The 18,249-nt window shown below is 40.2% G+C and overlaps 2 protein-coding genes across 2 annotated transcripts; one reads left to right on the forward strand and one right to left on the reverse strand.

Annotated features, from left to right (window-relative positions):
• Positions 1 to 3,540: 3,540 nt before the first annotated feature.
• Positions 3,541 to 8,758, forward strand: LOC135544630 (nucleotide sugar transporter SLC35D2-like). The gene is made up of 12 exons (XM_064972388.1): positions 3,541 to 3,790; positions 3,973 to 4,006; positions 4,223 to 4,309; positions 4,486 to 4,553; positions 4,756 to 4,827; positions 4,931 to 4,999; positions 5,186 to 5,288; positions 5,952 to 6,044; positions 6,162 to 6,229; positions 7,602 to 7,680; positions 7,906 to 7,988; positions 8,101 to 8,758. The coding sequence occupies exons 1-12, from the start codon at positions 3,654 to 3,656 to the stop codon at positions 8,246 to 8,248; spliced, it is 1,041 nt and encodes a 346-aa protein (XP_064828460.1). The 5' UTR covers positions 3,541 to 3,653; the 3' UTR covers positions 8,249 to 8,758.
• A 523-nt stretch (positions 8,759 to 9,281) lies between these two features.
• On the reverse strand, positions 9,282 to 14,720 carry LOC135544636 (zinc finger protein 367-like). Its single transcript, XM_064972399.1, has 5 exons — positions 14,004 to 14,720; positions 12,961 to 13,111; positions 12,342 to 12,461; positions 12,067 to 12,205; positions 9,282 to 11,956 (listed from the first exon to the last, which is right to left on the reverse strand). Exons 1-5 carry the CDS (start codon positions 14,319 to 14,321, stop codon positions 11,704 to 11,706), a joined length of 981 nt encoding a protein of 326 aa, XP_064828471.1. The 5' UTR covers positions 14,322 to 14,720; the 3' UTR covers positions 9,282 to 11,703.
• Positions 14,721 to 18,249: the final 3,529 nt, after the last annotated feature.

Raw genomic sequence — 18,249 nt, forward strand, 5'->3', positions numbered from 1 at the left:
CATTCTTGTGTTGTTGATTTTTGTATAAACTGCAATTATATTCCTTTGTAGAAAAGCCACATGAATTTCACATGTGATCTAGTGTTTTACATAACATGTGACAACATGTAAATGCAACATTTGACAACATGAAACTACACATGTGAAAACATTTGGGATGCAACATTTAAACGTGATACCAGGAAACTACACGTGGCAACATTTGAACGTTTTTTTACTTTTACATGTGAAAGTGAAAATTCGATTTCCATGTGAAAGTTTTTCACATGTGAAAATGATATTTTACATGAGAGACTACGATTTTCACATGCAAATGTTTTATAAGTGAAAGTGAAAATCTGATTTTCACATCTGAAATGCTAAGTTCACATACAATTTCACAAGTGAAAGTTGAAAACATGTTATTCTCCTTACATGTGAAAAAGTGCACATTCATTACCTATAATACATCTCTGCACTTAGCAAAAGACTGCCATCAATTTGAGGGGTTCTGTATAGTTGTCTAATGTTGGTGGAGCATATTGTTCTGTTTTAATGCTATTCCTGAATCACTATGATAAATATAATAATTTTTCTTGAGTGTGTTCTACAAAGCTGAGATTTACTTTGAAGGCCAAAGTGTAGGAATACAGATTAAGTCAGTGATTGACACAGACATGGTGGCATAGCAGGAATATTGGACTTCTATGAACCAGGAGGGTGTGAGTTCAAATCCCAGGTGATGACACCTTGAATGATAATTTATGTAGTAACTTGAAAACACTGTGTTTTTTTTCGTTATGTTCCGGAGACATCCTAACGACTCATTTTTGTTTGCAGGCCATCATGTGAAAATGTTAATCCACATGTGCAAGGTTATCTGAAATATCATCACATTTAAAGTGTTCCAAAACCACATGGTTTCACATGATTTCACATGTGAAATGTTGTGTGATCACGTGAAAATCCACGTGAAACTTCATGTGAAATATCATCACATAGAAAGTGTTCCAAAAACACATTTTCACATGATTTCACATCAGAAATTTCACATCTGAAATAAAATTGTACATGGGCAAAACCTGTGATTTGTCACGTGTGAAATCATGCAGTCTTTCCGTAAGGGTTGCGTTGCGATCAGTCAGTCACGCTCATTCTGAAGAGGTGTGCAGGCTTTTGCTATAGCCCTGCACTAACCCACCTGATTCAGCTAATTTACGTTTTTGATAATTTGTTGAGTAGCTGATGTGTTAGTGCTGGGCTGAGACAAACACCCAACAATCTCTCTCTCCAGGACATGGGTTGGTGACCACTGCCTTACAACCTAGCAACAGCACTCAAACCAAGACCACACACAATCCTTCTGCTAACACACCAGCTCTGGTGTACAACAGAGGCACGTACAGACACCAGTAGAGCCATATATACAGAGAAAACATCAATGACCACACATATGAATAAACACAACTGACGTGTGTATCTGGAGCACTCAGAGGAGTGCTATTTGGTTGTGGTGTGTTTCTGTGGGTCACTATGACCTGTGAAAATGCTGAGGTGATCCAGGAAGAAGGTGACCTTCATAGCAAAGCCAGCTGCTTGTGAGTAAAATGACGTCCCTTACTTAACAGAACTCATTCACAACTTTGCCAAAGCACATAGATTTATTGCTAGGGGTGGAGGAGAAAGACCGGATAAACGAGACAAGTAACCTCTGCTTCAGAGGGATTACTCTGCACATGTGAAGGAGGAGAACACAGGTCTACTAATTAGGAAGATACTTTACCTCCAGGACCAAAATGACCAAATTTAGCAGTGTATGAGCAACAAAACATTATATTCAATGACAAAAAAATGCCTCCTCTCCTTCATCTGCAATGATCAACAAAACATGTGCAAGCAATACGGTAGATGGATACCCAGGTGTCCACGTCTTTCACATCAATCTAGACGGAGAGGAGAGGAAGTCAATATTTAGACCCACCTTGGTATTACATTCTTCCTTCCAGGGATAGAGATGTGGAGGCTGTGCTTAATTAAGTCTGTCAGGCTGGAGAAGCAGGAAGTAGAGAGAAAGAGAGGAGAAGCCACGGCTGGCTCTAGCCTTTTGGAGGCCCTAAGAGAATTGGTCGGGTGGCGAATGTCCTGCAATTCTACAGATTTTGCCATGACTTATGCCATATTAATGATATCTCAGTGAGCGTGACGAGCAAAATCAATGCGGGTCCCCCTGGCTGATGCACATCCAAATTTCAAACTTACACCTTAAGTATTCTACTATTCTAACTCTTAGCCTGGGACCAGACCAGACCAGATATCTGATCCCAGGCTACAAAAAGAGAGGTGCAAAGTTACATGCTGCAAGTGTAGCAATATAAAACTAAAATGACACAATGGCGCCCCCTAAAGGAACCACTTGCCTTCCTTTTGAAAATGAATAATGACAGTGAGAATTTTACAGCTGGAATAGGTAATAAGTCATGAACTACTGTGTCATGGGGCACCTTACGTATTCTACTATTCTAACTCTCAACAGTAAGTTGAGACACCGAATGAGTTCCAATTTTTTTCATAAAATGTCAAATGTTTATGCCGCTTATGCCTGGAGTCGGCCCTGGGAGAGACGCTGAGCAGAGGAATACATAGCCTTTTAGCATATTGCTCAGCTCAACTCACTTATCTATTGCCTGCCTACAAACCTGTGTAGACTCAAATGGACTCACTGAATTTCCATTTCACTTCCGGGTGAATATTGAGATTCATTGCTGCACAGTCCAATCCTTCTTTATCCCTTTCTAGATCGTCAAGAGAAAATACAAGTGTGGACTCAGACAGACAGATCGAAAGAGATATATTAGGGAGGGAACAAACACCTTTGACTCCCAAGCTCTCTGCTAGCCTGCAGCCTACAGGTTGATCTAACCTGGGACCAGATCAGATATCCCATTTGGGACCAGACTAGACCAGATATCTGATCCCAGGCTACAAAAAGAGAGGTGCAAAGTTACAGGCTGCAAGAGTAGCAATATAAAACAAAATGACACAATGGCGCCGCCTAAAGGAATTAACAACAACTTGCCTTCCCTTTGAAGATGAATAATGACAGTGAGAATTATACAGCTGGAATAGGTCATAAATCGTGAACTACTGTGTCATGATGGTGCAATAAAATAATCATAGCAACACAGTATCCAAATAATCCCCTTTCCCTTTCCCTTGATTTATTATATTTACATCAATCCATCAATCTGTGTGACTGTGTGTGTGTGTGTGTTATGCTTAGTCGTACTTCAGGCAGTCATTGAAATTCCATGTAATTTTACTTACAAGAGATTAGGTCTATATTATAGGGTAAACAAAAGACCATTTCGACAATACATGAAAATGAATTGTGAATAATCAAGCAGCAGCCCGTATGATTCAGCAAAATGGCATAACGTCTATATTTGGCACTATACGGATATCTCCTCCCTTCCATGCAAAAAAAGGAAAAGTAAAGATATTGTTTATAATCTTCCAGAATTATGTAATTCCCTTCGCAAATTTCAGCCTGTTTGAACGGTCCCGGCCCACTCTAATTAACGTCCTCCCCTTTCACCAAATGATCGCGACAACGCCTAAGTGAAAGCCACCGAGATCATTATATATTTTTTGCGATAACAACTATTCTTGAACTAATGTCTGCCATGTTTACCTCAGCTAATTTACCAGAACCCGAACATTCCGGACTTTTAAAGTTTTTATCTGCTGCATTCTACGCTGTCAGTTCTTTTTTGATCATTGTTGTGAACAAAACGATTCTCACAAACTACAGGTAAGGTCGTTTCGTCACTGCAATGATTGTGTACAGAGAGAGGTTCAACAAATAACATGCTAAATTAACATGAGGCTCATGAGGCTCAAACAGGCAGCCAGTTATCATGGGTTACATTCTGTATTGTATTGTTTATAGGCTACATTTTGATTATCCAATAACATGACTTTCAATGCTTTTAGATTTCCCTCCTACATGTTTCTAGGAATTGGCCAGGTAGGCTATACTGTATCTCAATTCAGGATTCTTGAGGTAGAAGTTGCACCACAGAGATGTAGGATCAGGTTACCTTCCCCTATCATAACCAAAATCAAACTGTTGATGAAATAAGAACTGACCATTATCAGTAGGGTAACATCAACTACATCATTGAGTGTGGAATTGCCATCTATTCATAAACATTGATCCCCCTTCTTTTTTTTTTTTTTACAGATGACTACTACAATCCTCATTCTCTATTTTGCTAAAATGAACCAAACAGTTCACTTCCAAGACTTTGACAGAAGTGTTCTCGTCAAAGTAAGTGATTTCCCTTTATTTTCATCTTCTGTCTGTCACAGATGCATACAACAAAAGGTGAACCACAATGAGCCACAAAAGGAGCCAATGTTTAAAAAAAACATCATTTTGTCATTTGCCAACATGTCAATATAATAATCTTGATTTAATTCATTTAATACATTCTGGACATACAGATCTTCCCCCTACCTTTGCTGTATGTTGGAAACCACATAACAGGACTGGCTAGTACAAAGAAGTTAAGGTACAATGGAGTCTAAAAGCATGAGTGAAACTTAATGCATTAGTTTCAGATATCATCTCAATTACAGTCTGTACAATGTAAACAACACTCCCTACTCATAGGGACTTAGGCCTGGGCGCCAAGCACTTTGTGACAAATGCATTTCTAAAAAAGCAGATCAAATATGAATGATTGATTGATTGATCCATTGATCCTTTTACAGCTTACCCATGTTCACAGTATTAAGGAAGTTCACCATATTGATGACAATGATCATGGAAGCAAGGCTATTGAGGTTTGTGGCCATTTTTCCACATGTCTACTGCACTGTAATAACTGCAGATCTTTTACAGTTCGGCCTTAAAGTATTAACATGTTCATTTACATTTCCTCTCCAGAAAAACATTCCCGAATCGTCTTATCTACAGTGTTCTGGCCATAGTTTTTGGAGCTTTGGTGGCTGCCAGGTAGGTCCAATAGATTGCCAACCCTGATATGCTACTAATACACTTTCACATGGTTAACATGTTCCTGTCCGGTGAGCTACCCTCCTTCAGATATTACCTCTGAAAACATCTATAGTACTTCAAAGGAATCACTGATTATCTTCATTACCATTATGAATCAAATGCACCACTTATTTTCTCCAATAGCTCTGACTTGGCCTTTGATGCAGAGGGCTACACGTTCATTCTGCTTAATGATGTCTTCACTGCTGCCAGTGGTGTGTACACCAAGAAGAAGCTGGGAACTGAGGTAGGACACATTGTAGCCACACTATATGTCCTCCATCTGTTTTCCCTATTAACATGTAGACCAGGGCAATTAAGAAGGGATAACGAATTTATTTAAGCACGTAAACATACCTCTTTTTTTCTTTTTTTTTAACCCTGTCGTCAAATAAAAAATGGTTCTGGGTACTGTGACAATACCAAGCACCTGGACTACATTCTCCTTACAGGTAGATACTTCACGTTTTCAGATTAAGAGATTCTTAAACAGGCACAGGAGAATACATACATATTTCTACGGCAGGTTGAATGAATCTAGTCCTTAGCTTTGCAACAATCGATACATTTACATCCTGCATGTTTACATTCCAGCCAAGTGAGGAAAGGTGAAGTGAGGTGTTGCTGAAAGAGTCACCTTTGTTCTATCGCTTACAATGTATAGGGTCTGAATTTGCAGGATAATGACTCACCGAAACGTGGCCAGGCTACGTGACGTTGATTCATTTGTTTGGATGCCCACCCTTAAAGTAAACACTGCAAAATGCGTAACAGGCCTCCACTGTGGATCCCTGGATCTTTAAGCTCCGGCAACACTATCTTCTTATGGTTGAACATTTGAGGAGTTGAATAGCGAAGTGTTTTGTGTAATTTGGAATCACATGAAATAAATGTTTCTATTTCTTTAAAGGGTCTTGGAAAATATGGGATCTTATTTTACAATGCATTCATCATCGTCATCCCAACTCTTCTGGCAAGTGCATTTACTGGGGATTTACACAAGGTAAATGGATTTCTTGTTTTCTCAGGATAAGCATCGCTTTTAGCCACAGATCTAGGATCAGTTCATTCCTGTCTGTCTGTCTGACCCGCTGTCTGTGTGTTTGTTTTCCGTTGACAGGCCATCACATATGAACACTGGTTGAATGCCCCCTTTGTTTCCTGCTTCCTTATTTCCTGCCTCATGGGGTAAGTCAGTGTACAAATGACTCAAAACGAAACTGGCATTGTTTCCCTATTTATATGGCTGTTAAAGGGGGATTATTCAACTTCTGTAATTTGATATGTTGTGGTTCAACATTGTAAGAGCAAGATGTGTCTCAAGGAAGTGTCGTCTCCATGAGAATATCCTTCCTCAACAACTGGAGGTGGAACAGAACACTTAGACACGTCCCACTTTAGCCATGATGTTGTCCCATTGGGCTCAATCGTTGCCAACACAACCTCCCCTTACAAATCTTAGAACATATTAAAGTAATACAAAAGGCCCCTACTACCATTCATTGTAGAGCAATATTTCATAAACATATTAGAAGGGCAAGTAGCAGCCAAAAAAAGAGGTGTCTCAGTTACATAAAAGGTTTCAAATGACCACTTCTGAACACACGTGGGATGTTAAAGGAAAATGTGAACTAAAAATGAATGTGGTGGTGGAAGATGAATCATGGGAGAGAATTTGTGAAAGTAGTCACAAATGCAATAGTAGCACAGCGTGGAGGGATTTTGACTGGTAAGTGAAGATGAGATACTTTAAAACACCTTTGTTGACATTGAACATTTGATCAAAAAGCTTCGGCACTATGTTGAAGTCGCTGTGTGGAAAAATATGAGACCACACACACATCTTCTGGTACTGTCCAAAGTTACAAGGGTTCTGGAAGAGCATTAAAAAAAGAAGTGAAGACAATCCTAGACATTGAGTTGCCACTGGAACCAATGTTCATTTTATTAGGGGTATAATACATTGTAACCTGGAAGATAAAAAAAACAACTGTACATATTAAGGGCACTGTTAGCGATTGCACAGAAAATTGTTATGTTCAATTGGCTTAAACCACAGCCGCCAACTGTAAGTCAACGGGGAAAAAAAGGACAATTATGGAAAATATGACAGCCAGGTTACAACTAAAGATGGATACTTTTCTGTCGAAATGGACTCCCAACAGATTGTACCTTGCCCAATAACTGTATAGACAAAAAGGGGGACATGTGTTTGTAGAATAATTCCCTTCATTTAATGACACTGAAATAAACTCCTGTAATTATTAGCATTATTACTTATTTTGGTCCTTTTACTCATGTTTAAATTTTTTAAATATATTGTTTTAGAATTTCTATTCTTCTTTATTTCGTTTATTTTTATGTCTCTTTCCCTTTTCTTCTAAAAAGTATGATCGTTCACATGGAGTTCTATAATGTATATTTGAACTTGAAAAATCAATCTATGTTAAAAAAAAAAAAAAGGACGGGGGGTGGTCTTATTAATAATAATAAATAATAATCATAAAAATCATATGAAATGTAAGTATCCCATGATAAAAATGTTGCGCCTCTGTTTAAAGTTTGTGCTGATGTATTCCATAGTGCTGTGTAGCCACTACAACTCTGCACTGACCACCACGGTGGTGGGAGCAATTAAGGTAAGAACACATCTGGACCAGTAACATGTGGGTCAATATGTTTGTTCCTAACTTTTCGGGGCTGTGTTGACACAGCTGGGTCAGGTTCAGTGAGCACAAAATGGGGTGGGGGGGGGGGGGTTTAAATGCACAATCCTCTTCTGATCATGTCCTTCTCACAAGTCCGCATATCCATGAATATCATGCCAAGGAAACTAGTGTATCAAGATCAATTGTTTTCCGCAGAATGTTGCTGTGGCCTACATCGGCATGTTTTTAGGTGGAGACTACCTGTTTTCATGGACCAACTTCCTGGGGTTAAATATTTGGTAAGAACGGATGAGTTTCCAAGCCGTGACACATTAGCTCAAGAAAACTGTTGCTATGCCATTCTGTTTAAGTTATTGCCAAAGTCCAACTCTATAGTTCTCTTCTCGTCAGTATATCAGGGGGACTTGTGTATTCCTACCTGACGTTCCACAGCAGCAGCAAACCATCCCAAAGCGATGAAAGCGGAATACAGGGAAACCAGGACCAGCTGATCATTCCCATGATGGAAGATTCCATAGACAGACTCCCTGTGAAATAAGTGAATAAACCTGTGATGAACCAGGTGAGACATGATGCCGTAGTCTTTTTCTGTACTGTAAGCAGTAAACACTGCCTTTGGTATCGGCTTCATAGTGGAGCAAAAGTTATAACATTTTGTAGACTTAAATGATCATTATGTTAAATTATAATCATATTGTTGGCCAATGTTCATTATTTTGTGTACACATGCAAATAGCAATACTATATGTATTATAACACATGCAAATAGCAATACTATATGTATTATTACACATGTAAATAGCAATACTATATGTATTATTGCACATGCAAATAGCAATACTATATGTATTATTGCACATGCAAATAGCAATACTATATGTATTATTGCACATGCAAATAGCAATACTATATGTATTATTACACATGCAAATAGCAATACTATATGTATTATTACACATGTAAATAGCAATACTATATGTATTATTACACATGCAAATAGCAATACTATATGTATTATTACACATGCAAATAGCAATACTATATGTATTATTACATGCATGTAAATATTACACATGCAATACTATATGTATTATTACACATGCAAATAGCAATACTATATGTATTATTTCACATGCAAATAGCAATACTATATGTATTATTACATGCAAATGCAAATAGTATTATTGCAATACAAATATATATATTATTTTACACATGCAAATAGCAATACTATATATATTATTTCACATGCAAATAGCAATACTATATGTATTATTGCACATGCAAATAGCAATACTATATGTATTATTACACATGTAAATAGCAATACTACATGTACTATTACACATATAAATAGCATTACTATATGTATTATGACACATGTAAATAGCAATGACCACTAGTAGTTACTAACCACCTCTTGAAACCAATGTGTGTGACTGAAAGACATACTGTAGTGTAGTGCATAGAGCTGTATGTTCAATGAGAACTAAACTACAGTTTAGTGATGCAGCTCTTAACAATCAATGAACCTAACTATAAACGTGAAGAAATGAAACTAGCTCCTAGACCATGATCAATGATGGTGTTTATTGAAGACCAACTAGTACCAACAGTGGACTGCCTATAAAAAGAATCTCGGTTTTAAACACCAACAATGTCATCTCCACAGAGCAAGTCAGAACATTTCCTATCAAGGCCTAAAACACACCAATTCTGACTATGGTCTGTTTAACACGGTGGGAGAGAAAGTGAATTTCACAATTATCTACACATGAACTTCAAGCTCTTGTACTGTAGATTGTGGGCAGTAATTTTTTTCCTTCTCTTTTTCTAACAAACAAGTTAGGGAATATATTAACTGACGAAACATTTTGAAACCAAATAATAAACAATGAGTTAGAAAAACAAGATATATACATTATACTTGGGTATAATAATACATCATTTGGTGCTTTGGCTATCAAATAATAACTGTTGTCCAGTTTAGCCTGTACTCCATCAAAAGATGTATAGGACACGTTATCACATTGGACAGTGTGGTCCATTCAACGTCTAGTTTTATTTACATTTGTTTGAATTGTAAAGTAAAGTGAATTCAATGTGAAATCTTTCTTTTTTTTACCATGTCATTGGTTAAAAGTTGGGTGAAAAAAATACAAACCAAAATTCCTTAATGTTGATGACTTCTTGTAAATCCAAACTGTTTTCCAAATTGATTTAACGTCAGAACATTGCATTTAAATTTTTTTTTGAAGTGTTGTGGAAACAACATTGATTCAACCCGTTTGTGTCCTAGTGGGATACAACATATTGAATCACATATGGCCAATAAAGGATCTGGGTATTGCGAGAAGCACAAACCTAATCAAACAACCAAAACATATATTTAAAAACAATTGACCGTTGATCATAAAACCTTTACACAATGTTAAAAGATGTAGTGTTACTAACAAATAATAAAACGCCAACGCCAAGCAATCATTACATCCTCTAGACATTTCTCTAGACCTGTCTGATAAGTAGAAACGTTACATTGAAAACTTAATCCATAAAGGCAAAACTTAATAGCAGATAGATACCAGTTCTGCTGCAAAGGGGTGTGACATTCTAATTGCTATTACTTGATATGGATATACTAAATGACCGAGGAGGGACATGATCAATACTGCTCAGTGGAATTATTCAGTATGTCCGTACTCGGAGAAAGCTTGTGATAGCAAATCGTTGTCATCAATAAGGTCAAATAAACATGATGAAATAAATACCTATGGAAGCGTTGATTGCAAAGAAGGCTTGTACGTACACCACCAATGAACGCTACCACGTCCGTATCTCCAATCAGCTAGCATCTTTTAATATAAAAGATGGCAGCACTCCTGACTTTACATATCCTGGCTCTGCATGTCTTCCTCTTCCTTCTGTCCGGCGATGTGATTTGGTTAGAGCAGGGATGGTCAACGCCTGCACAGCCATAGCTCTAACACACCCGGGTCGACTGATTGTGGTCTAAACTGCCACGATAAGATGACCATTTGGATCAGGTTTGTTAAGGGCTGAGATGGAGCTAAATCTGCTCACTCCTGCGGCTCTCCAGGACCCGAGTTGTCCCTCCCCTGGGTTAGAGCTACAGGTCTGGGTGGGATTCGTTTGACAGGTGAAGGTGTCAGAGCTTGGATTCTTGTGAAAGCTTGTGCCTAGCTACTATTCTAGAGTGGACTTGCAATGACCACCTCTTCTAACAGTGGGTTGCATCCCAAGAGTCTCTACAGTGACTTTCTCCCCTCTCCTTCATCTGCACTGATCTGAAAAAACTAGACAGGTAGAAGCAAAATCCCCTGATAGGCTTCCACAGCATTTCTTTTTCACCTACTGTATCCTGTCACAGTCCAGATCAGAGTATTTAGATACACCTAAGTCATCCTACGTCTGAACGCACCCTGTACCACTCCTTCCATCTGAGCTAAATCCACATATACATCCATTATATGAATAGACACAATCACAAGCTCACAATATGCTTCACACAATCACAAGCTCACAATATGCTTCACACAATCACAAGCTCACAATATGCTTACGTTCCGAAGTAAAAGACAGCAAATAACTAGTTACCACCAAAGTGCAAACAAAACAAAACAACATTCAAAGTTCCTCTCTCCTCCTTTCTTTAGAAGACAGAGGAGAGTAAAACATTCATCAAATAATGACAACTACAATCATAGCAGCCCAATAAGGTAACATTGGAAGCTGGATAAGGTGCTTTAAGCTTGTGCCTGCCCCACACTGCAGGTGGAGGAGTTCCCTCCACATACTAATCTAAGGTCAGCTTAGCCCCCCCCCCCCCCCCCATTAATGGTTAAGTATTTGGGGAGGGTAAGCTTATCCTAGATGTTTTTCCCTACAGGCAAACTTCTATCCCAAGCATACTGCGTAGGGAGGCAGAAGGGGATTGACTGGGAAAGGTTTCAGGACTGGGATATGGGCGGGGATTTAGGCAGACAGGTTATTAGCCAGCTCAATGAGTGCCAGGGCACCATGAAGACGCTCCCGTTGCTCTTGGAGACGCCGTCTGGCAGCCCCACCCCCGTTGCCCTTCTCTTCCTCCATTGGATCCTCCTCTTCTTCCTCGTCTGATTTGAGAAACTCCCGGGGGTCCTGCTGCTCCTGGTCCTCCACCCCACCCTTGCCCTGGATTTTCCCTTTGGTGGGCACAGGGGCACGCTGCTCACGGGTCTGCCAGTACCTGCCACAACACAGAGACAAGAGGGGATATGGTGAGTATTGGGGTGTGCAGAATAGGGTGAGTTTTTACTATACGTCTGATCTGCCTTTCCTCCCTCCAGAGCCACCCACTTTGCCAGCCACTCTGCCACAGCCTTATTGTCCACAGACTGGGCCTTGCCTGGTCCCTCTTTGGGGTCCTCTCTCTTCAATCGGACATACGGGTGCTTTGGGCAGTGCCGGTTAGCGTGGGTAAAGCGACTGCCACAGGCTGCGGAGATAACAGTAACATCCGAGTTAGTGTCAATGCTTTTCCATTTGGTAGATTCTCCATCCCATCTATATGAAAGGTCTCAAGGTACCACCTATGTAAAGGGACAAAAGTGACGATCTAGTTGTGTGCTCACCTTTCTCAGAGCAGACAAAGGGCTTCTCTCCAGTGTGCAGGCGCTGGTGGGTCTTTAGCTGGCCACTCTGGACAAAAGCCTTGCCACAGTCAGGGTAGTCACACGGGTATGGCCTCTCCCCTGAGAGTCAACACAGACGGGGAGTTGAGCTAAAACCACATGCTATTTGTCACATGCTTCGTAAACAACAGGTGTAGACTAACAGTGAAATGCTTACTTATGTGCCCTTCCCTACTATGCAGAGAGAAACGTTTAGAAATAATAGAAAAATATTAACACAAAGAATAAACACAATGAGTAACTTGGCTATATACACGAGGTTCCAGTACATAGTCGATGTGCAGGGTCAATGCAGAGAGTCCGGGTAGCTATTTGGTTAACTATTTAACTAACTATTTAGCAGTCTTATGGCTTGGGGATAGAAGCTGTTCAGGGTCCTGTTTGTTCCAGACTTGGTGCATCTGTACCGCTTGCCGGGTGGTAGCCAAAGGAACAGTCGATGACTTGGGTGGCTGGATTCTTGGTGTTGCCCCAAATGCAGGTTGCAACACAGGGAACAGCATAGTGTCCTGGTAGGCTGGGTGTCCGTGTGTCAGGGCCATCTGTGCTCTGCTCTCACCTGTGTGTGTTCTCTTATGGGCCTGTAGGGACTTCTCTCTGGGGAACACACGATTGCAGATGTTGCAGCGGATGCGACTGGAGGAGCTCTCCCCCTCGTTGATCAACTCACGGACAGTGTCAGCACGTGGGCGGCCACGCCGAATACCGTCCTGGAAACAAAGTTAACTACAGTTTAAATGAACAAATGCATCTTTCTTTACTGCCTGAATAGTTAATGTTGGCTTATAACATCATACTTTCAGTTTGGAATGCAGCATTATTCCAGTAACAATGTTTGTTTTACTAAAACAGTAACTAGTTGTTATGTCTCTTATACCGATGCTTTATGAACGGCTTCATTCAAAGCAAAAGTTCCCTCAATGTCTAATTCCAACTTCAAATCATTGCTTCCACACATTATATAAATCAACTTGATGATCATTGTCAAATAGGGATATTTGTTTGTCTGGTACAAATGAATGGTGCCAGGGCCACAAGCAGTTAAACATTGTAGCAAGGTGCATGTATTCATTCATTCCATGCACATCCGGTAACATTTGTTTTTTTGCCGCGCGAGCTGACATCACGTGTGACAGATGTTACTGTAGGAAGTTACTGGGTTTTAAAATTCATCATGTCACACCGTGAGCGCGGGCGTTTTTTTAAAACACACTTTTCCTAGTTGCCGTTTCATTTAAAAAAAAAGAGATTACATTTCTCTTTTTGCGTCATTCAATGATTCAGTGTAGCCTAAAGTTGATTTGTATCTGGCCTTTCCGAGGAATGTAACATAATCATCTATATTGTCAAGTTGAAACAATGTAACCAATCATTCATTGCAAAAAGATTAACTACAACAAACAACTGAAAGTTACATGCAAATGCTCATGCATTTATTACGGTGTATTAACAGACACACAATTAATGCAACGTCTAAATAGGCTATATGTATAGGCTACTTTCTAGTCAGTAAAACTATCCGAGCCTAATAGATATGATTTCAACTTCAACACAACGTTATTAGGGTAAACAACATGAACAACAACTTCCAACTTATCCTACCTTAAACTGGTCAGAGGAGGCAGCCAGGTCAGCCTCGCTGGCGGTGTTGGTCCCGGTAGGTGAGGCAGCCCCGTTCACCGAGCCAGGGCTCAGACTCACATTATGGGCGTTCTCCCCCCACCCCCACGGGCACCCCATGAAGTCGCTGAATCCAGGGCTGGTCGGTATCAGGGACCCGCTCTTCCTGCGCTTGATCGGGGTGGTCTTGATCACAGACACCAGGACCCTCTTCGGTGAGTCGCTGCAAAAAATGACTTGAGGGTGCTTATTCTCGGCCATCGCTGAGATGAAGACCGATTTGTTCAAAACTGATAACATCTCAAATTGTGTCACAATGGTGTTCAGGAATCACTTGTCATCCAAAGATAGGCTAAACGCGTTTTTATCAAGTAGCTTAACGTTAGCAAAATAGCCTTCTAACAGAAGTTGGGTTACTATACGACTGAAAGTGTCCCACCAAATGCAGCTACTCAATCAGGAGTGAAAATATTCTTCATTTCCAGCGACGTAGAAAACGGCGCCACAATTCCTTATTAAAAATTGCCCAAATATTCATTAATTTACAAAAATAGAAAGTCCGATGTTCACAAGATCAATGTGGATACAGCTCCGACTTCTGGAAGTATTTCCCGCGTTGCAAATCGCGCCTGGGCGGTTCATTTGACAAATCAGTTGAAGGTAAATTAAATCCTCCTACCACATGTATGGGAAATAACCTATTACAAGGGTCAAAGCATGAGGTAAATCCGAAGGAGAGCAACACAGTAACCAATGGTCATCATCGGAACTTTCAAAGTACGCTCATTGGTTGCTACTTTTTATCCAATGAATGTTTGAACCGTTCTAGAGCGCGCCTTTACAGATTGACAGCAGATTGAACCAATGTGCATAACGCATAAAACCGCTCCAGACACTGATATGCTTAAACCAATAGCAATGAAGGGCGGTTAATTTTACAGTGGACTGGGATTGGACCGCTTCAGATCAGAAGCCTCTCCCACGCATAAAGTAGCCTATGTTTATATTATTACATTTTTTTTTGAACGATTTAAAGGGAACGGGTGAGTCAAAGGCTCCAAAGTTACGTAGGTAGGCATAATCAAGCCACCAGAGAGGAAATGAAACTGAAAAAAGGTTTCAGTCAGTCATTTAACTTATGCCTAGTAGAATAGTCCTACACTATACAATTATTACTATATTATTACATTAGGACTATTAAATTAAATGAACCTGTTGTTTATCAGAGGACTGTTTGTCCAATGTAAGACTGGAATTGTAACGTTTTTAAAACGATAATGAAAACAGATTCATTACTTTACTCTGGGTGCATATGCACATGGCTCTTATGGGATGTGTGCGGACATGTAGGCCTACGTGTGTAAAGGCAATAAAGTTCAACAGACAGTGTGTGTTGCCTCCTTATAACCGCTTCTGGTTGGTGTGCCTCCTCACATCGGATCCCATGCATAATATGTTTTTTTGCGTGATGAAATATGAGCAAAATGTAAGCACAAATTGTGAACGTAGGTTGTATGGCAAATGTTTAATAGCAACTCTTTCTGAAACAGGTAAGATTGTGTCAGGGCTTTCTAAACAGGTAAGATTGTGTCAGGGCTTTCTAAACAGGTGAGATTGTGTCAGGGCTTTCTAAACAGGTGAGATTGTGTCAGGGCTTTCTAAACAGGTGAGATTGTGTCAGGGCTTTCTACAGGTGAGATTGTGTCAGAGCTTTCTAACAGGTGAGATTGTGTCAGGGCTTTCTAACAGGTGAGATTGTGTCCGGGCTTTTCACTCGCCTGGCACCCCCTTGACAGCTGAGAGAAAAAGGTACGTTTTAAAGTACACTGCTCAAAAATAAATAAAGGGAACACTAAAATAACACATCCTAGATCTGAATGAATGAAATATCCTTATTAAATACTTTTTTCTTTACATAGTTGAATGTGCTGACAACAAAATCACACAAAAATTATCAATGGAAATCAAATTTATCAACCCGTGGAGGTCTGGATTTGGAGTCACACTCAATATTAAAGTGGAAAACCACACTACAGGCTGATCCAACTTTGATGTAATGTCCTTAAAACAAGTCAAAATGAGGCTCAGTAGTGTGTGTGGCCTCCACATGCCTGTATGACCTCCCTACAACGCCTGGGCATGCTCCTGATGAGGTGGTGGATGGTCTCCTGAGGGATCTTCTCCCAGACCTGGACTAAAGCATCCGCCAACTCCTGGACAGTCTGTGGTGCAATGTGGCGTTGGTGGATGGAGCGAGACATGATGTCCCAGATGTGCTCAATTGGATTCAGGTCTGGGGAACGGGCAGGCCAGTCCATAGCATGAATGCTTTCCTCTTGCAGGAACTGCAGAACCACTCCTTTATTGGGGGTGTCTTGCTAAATGCCTATAATTTCTACCTGTTGTCTATTCCATTTGCACAACAGCATGTGAAATTTATTGTCAATCAGTGTTGCTTCCTAAGTGGACAGTTTGATTTCACAGAAGTGTGATTGACTTTGAGTTACATTGTGTTGTTTAAGTGTTCCCTTTATTTTTTTGAGCAGTGTACATTTTCAGCATAGAGAACATTTTGCAGTTTTAAAGGAAATTTGCTGCAGCACCCCAAAATGTGTTTTTCTCCTCTACAAAAGTAGACCACTGCGCCAATAGTTCCTCTATGTAAATATAACATCTGTTCCATGTACTGTTCTAATTTCCTCTTGAACATGACACTACAGTAGTTCTTCTGCAGTGCAAGTGTGGCCTCCATATAGTCTATGTAGGCTAGGGTAAGCATATTACCCCCCCCCCCCTCCCCCTCCCAACTTACTCTTGGAAGTTGTAATAGTGGAATGCACAAAGTGCAATTTTAAAATTGGTGATGGATGATTTAGCCTGGTTACTGTCTCCTCTGTAGTGGTGTAGGGATGGACTTGACTCCTGATGCAGGAGGAATCCCACCTGAGGTGGAGTCACCACACACCATAAACAGACACATTTGTTTCACTATCCTTGTTGGTACCATAACATTTCATCCCAATCAAAATCCTATTTTCCCTAAACCTAATCTTAACCCCAAACCCTAAAACTAAATTTAACCCTTACTCCTAACTCCTAACCTTAATTGTAACCCTAATTGTAAGCCTAACGCATAAGCCTTAAATATACTTTTTCCTTGTGGGGACCGGTAAAATGTCTCCACTTTTCCAAAATGTCCTTGTTTTACCATCCTTGTGAGGGCTTTTGGTCCCCACAGGGATAGCAAAACCAAAACCAAAACACACACACATTATGTTCTTGTATCCTCATGGGGACCTACAATTCATTTATATTTAAAATCCTATTTTCTCTAACCCTTAACCTAATCCTTAAACTTACCATAACCATAACCCGTAACCTCTTATCCTAATTCTAATTCTAACCCCTAAGCTGAAAATAGTCTTTGAAATGTCCCCATGAGGGAGAGTTTTCCTTGTTTACCTATCCTTGTGGAGACAAATGGGGATTTTAGGTCCCGGCGAGGATAGGATAACCAACACACACACACACACGATAGATGGGGGGAACCAGTGAATACAACAAATGCACTCAACAATTTCTGGGGGTAATAACATTGATTGATACTGGGAAGATGCATAGTGCAACAGGTGTATAGTTATATTTTTAGTACTGGTAATGTGTGTATTATACATCCCTTCCATTCATCACAGACCATCAGAGCCAGAGGGAGAAGTGTCTCTGGACGAGTGGAAGGCACTGTAGAGGCTGATTCGCCCCAAGGGGGAGTTTAACCTCCGTAAACTGGACAGCAAGGTGCCCTCCAAGGCATAAAGTCCAAACGCATTGAGGTGAGTGATTCAGATTAGTGCTGCAGAGATTGACCTTTGGCAAGACCATAAATGGATAAACAATTAGGCATTTATTTGTGTTTAAGTTTGATGTGTTTCTATTGTTGCTCAAATTTGGCATTTCTTCCACTAGAACACAAAGGCAGAGTCTGTTGAGGAAGAGCACAGCCACTTCTCCAGTCTGTGCAGGTCTGCCAGTGATATCACTTCATGTCTGGAGTTCAACTTTGACAGCCTGCAGCACCCCAGTCGAAGGGGGAGAAAGGGGGGCCAACTAGTCACCCTGAGAGAGCAGAAAAGACTCAGAGGGTAGGTATCCTATCCTTTAGAAAATATGCTGGAAACCAACAGCATATGGGCAGAGGCTTTTTACATTAGTTTTATACAGAGCAGAGCAG

Source organism: Oncorhynchus masou, chromosome 1 (assembly GCF_036934945.1).
Source record: "Oncorhynchus masou masou isolate Uvic2021 chromosome 1, UVic_Omas_1.1, whole genome shotgun sequence".
NCBI lineage: Eukaryota > Metazoa > Chordata > Actinopteri > Salmoniformes > Salmonidae > Oncorhynchus > Oncorhynchus masou.

Excerpts from the sequence above, each read along its gene's own strand:
- LOC135544630 (XM_064972388.1), top strand. The coding sequence starts at position 3,654 with ATGTCTGCCATGTTTACCTCAGCTAATTTACCAGAACCCGAACATTCC. Across the intron at positions 3,791-3,972 it reads ACGATTCTCACAAACTACAG|ATTTCCCTCCTACATGTTTC; the intron begins GTAAGGTCGTTT and ends CAATGCTTTTAG. Across the intron at positions 5,000-5,185 it reads GGAGCTTTGGTGGCTGCCAG|CTCTGACTTGGCCTTTGATG; the intron begins GTAGGTCCAATA and ends TTTCTCCAATAG.
- LOC135544636 (XM_064972399.1), bottom strand. The coding sequence starts at position 14,321 with ATGTTATCAGTTTTGAACAAATCGGTCTTCATCTCAGCGATGGCCGAG. Across the intron at positions 12,462-12,960 it reads CCATAAGAGAACACACACAG|GGGAGAGGCCATACCCGTGT; the intron begins GTGAGAGCAGAG and ends GTTGACTCTCAG. Across the intron at positions 11,957-12,066 it reads GTGGCAGAGTGGCTGGCAAA|GTACTGGCAGACCCGTGAGC; the intron begins GTGGGTGGCTCT and ends GTGTTGTGGCAG.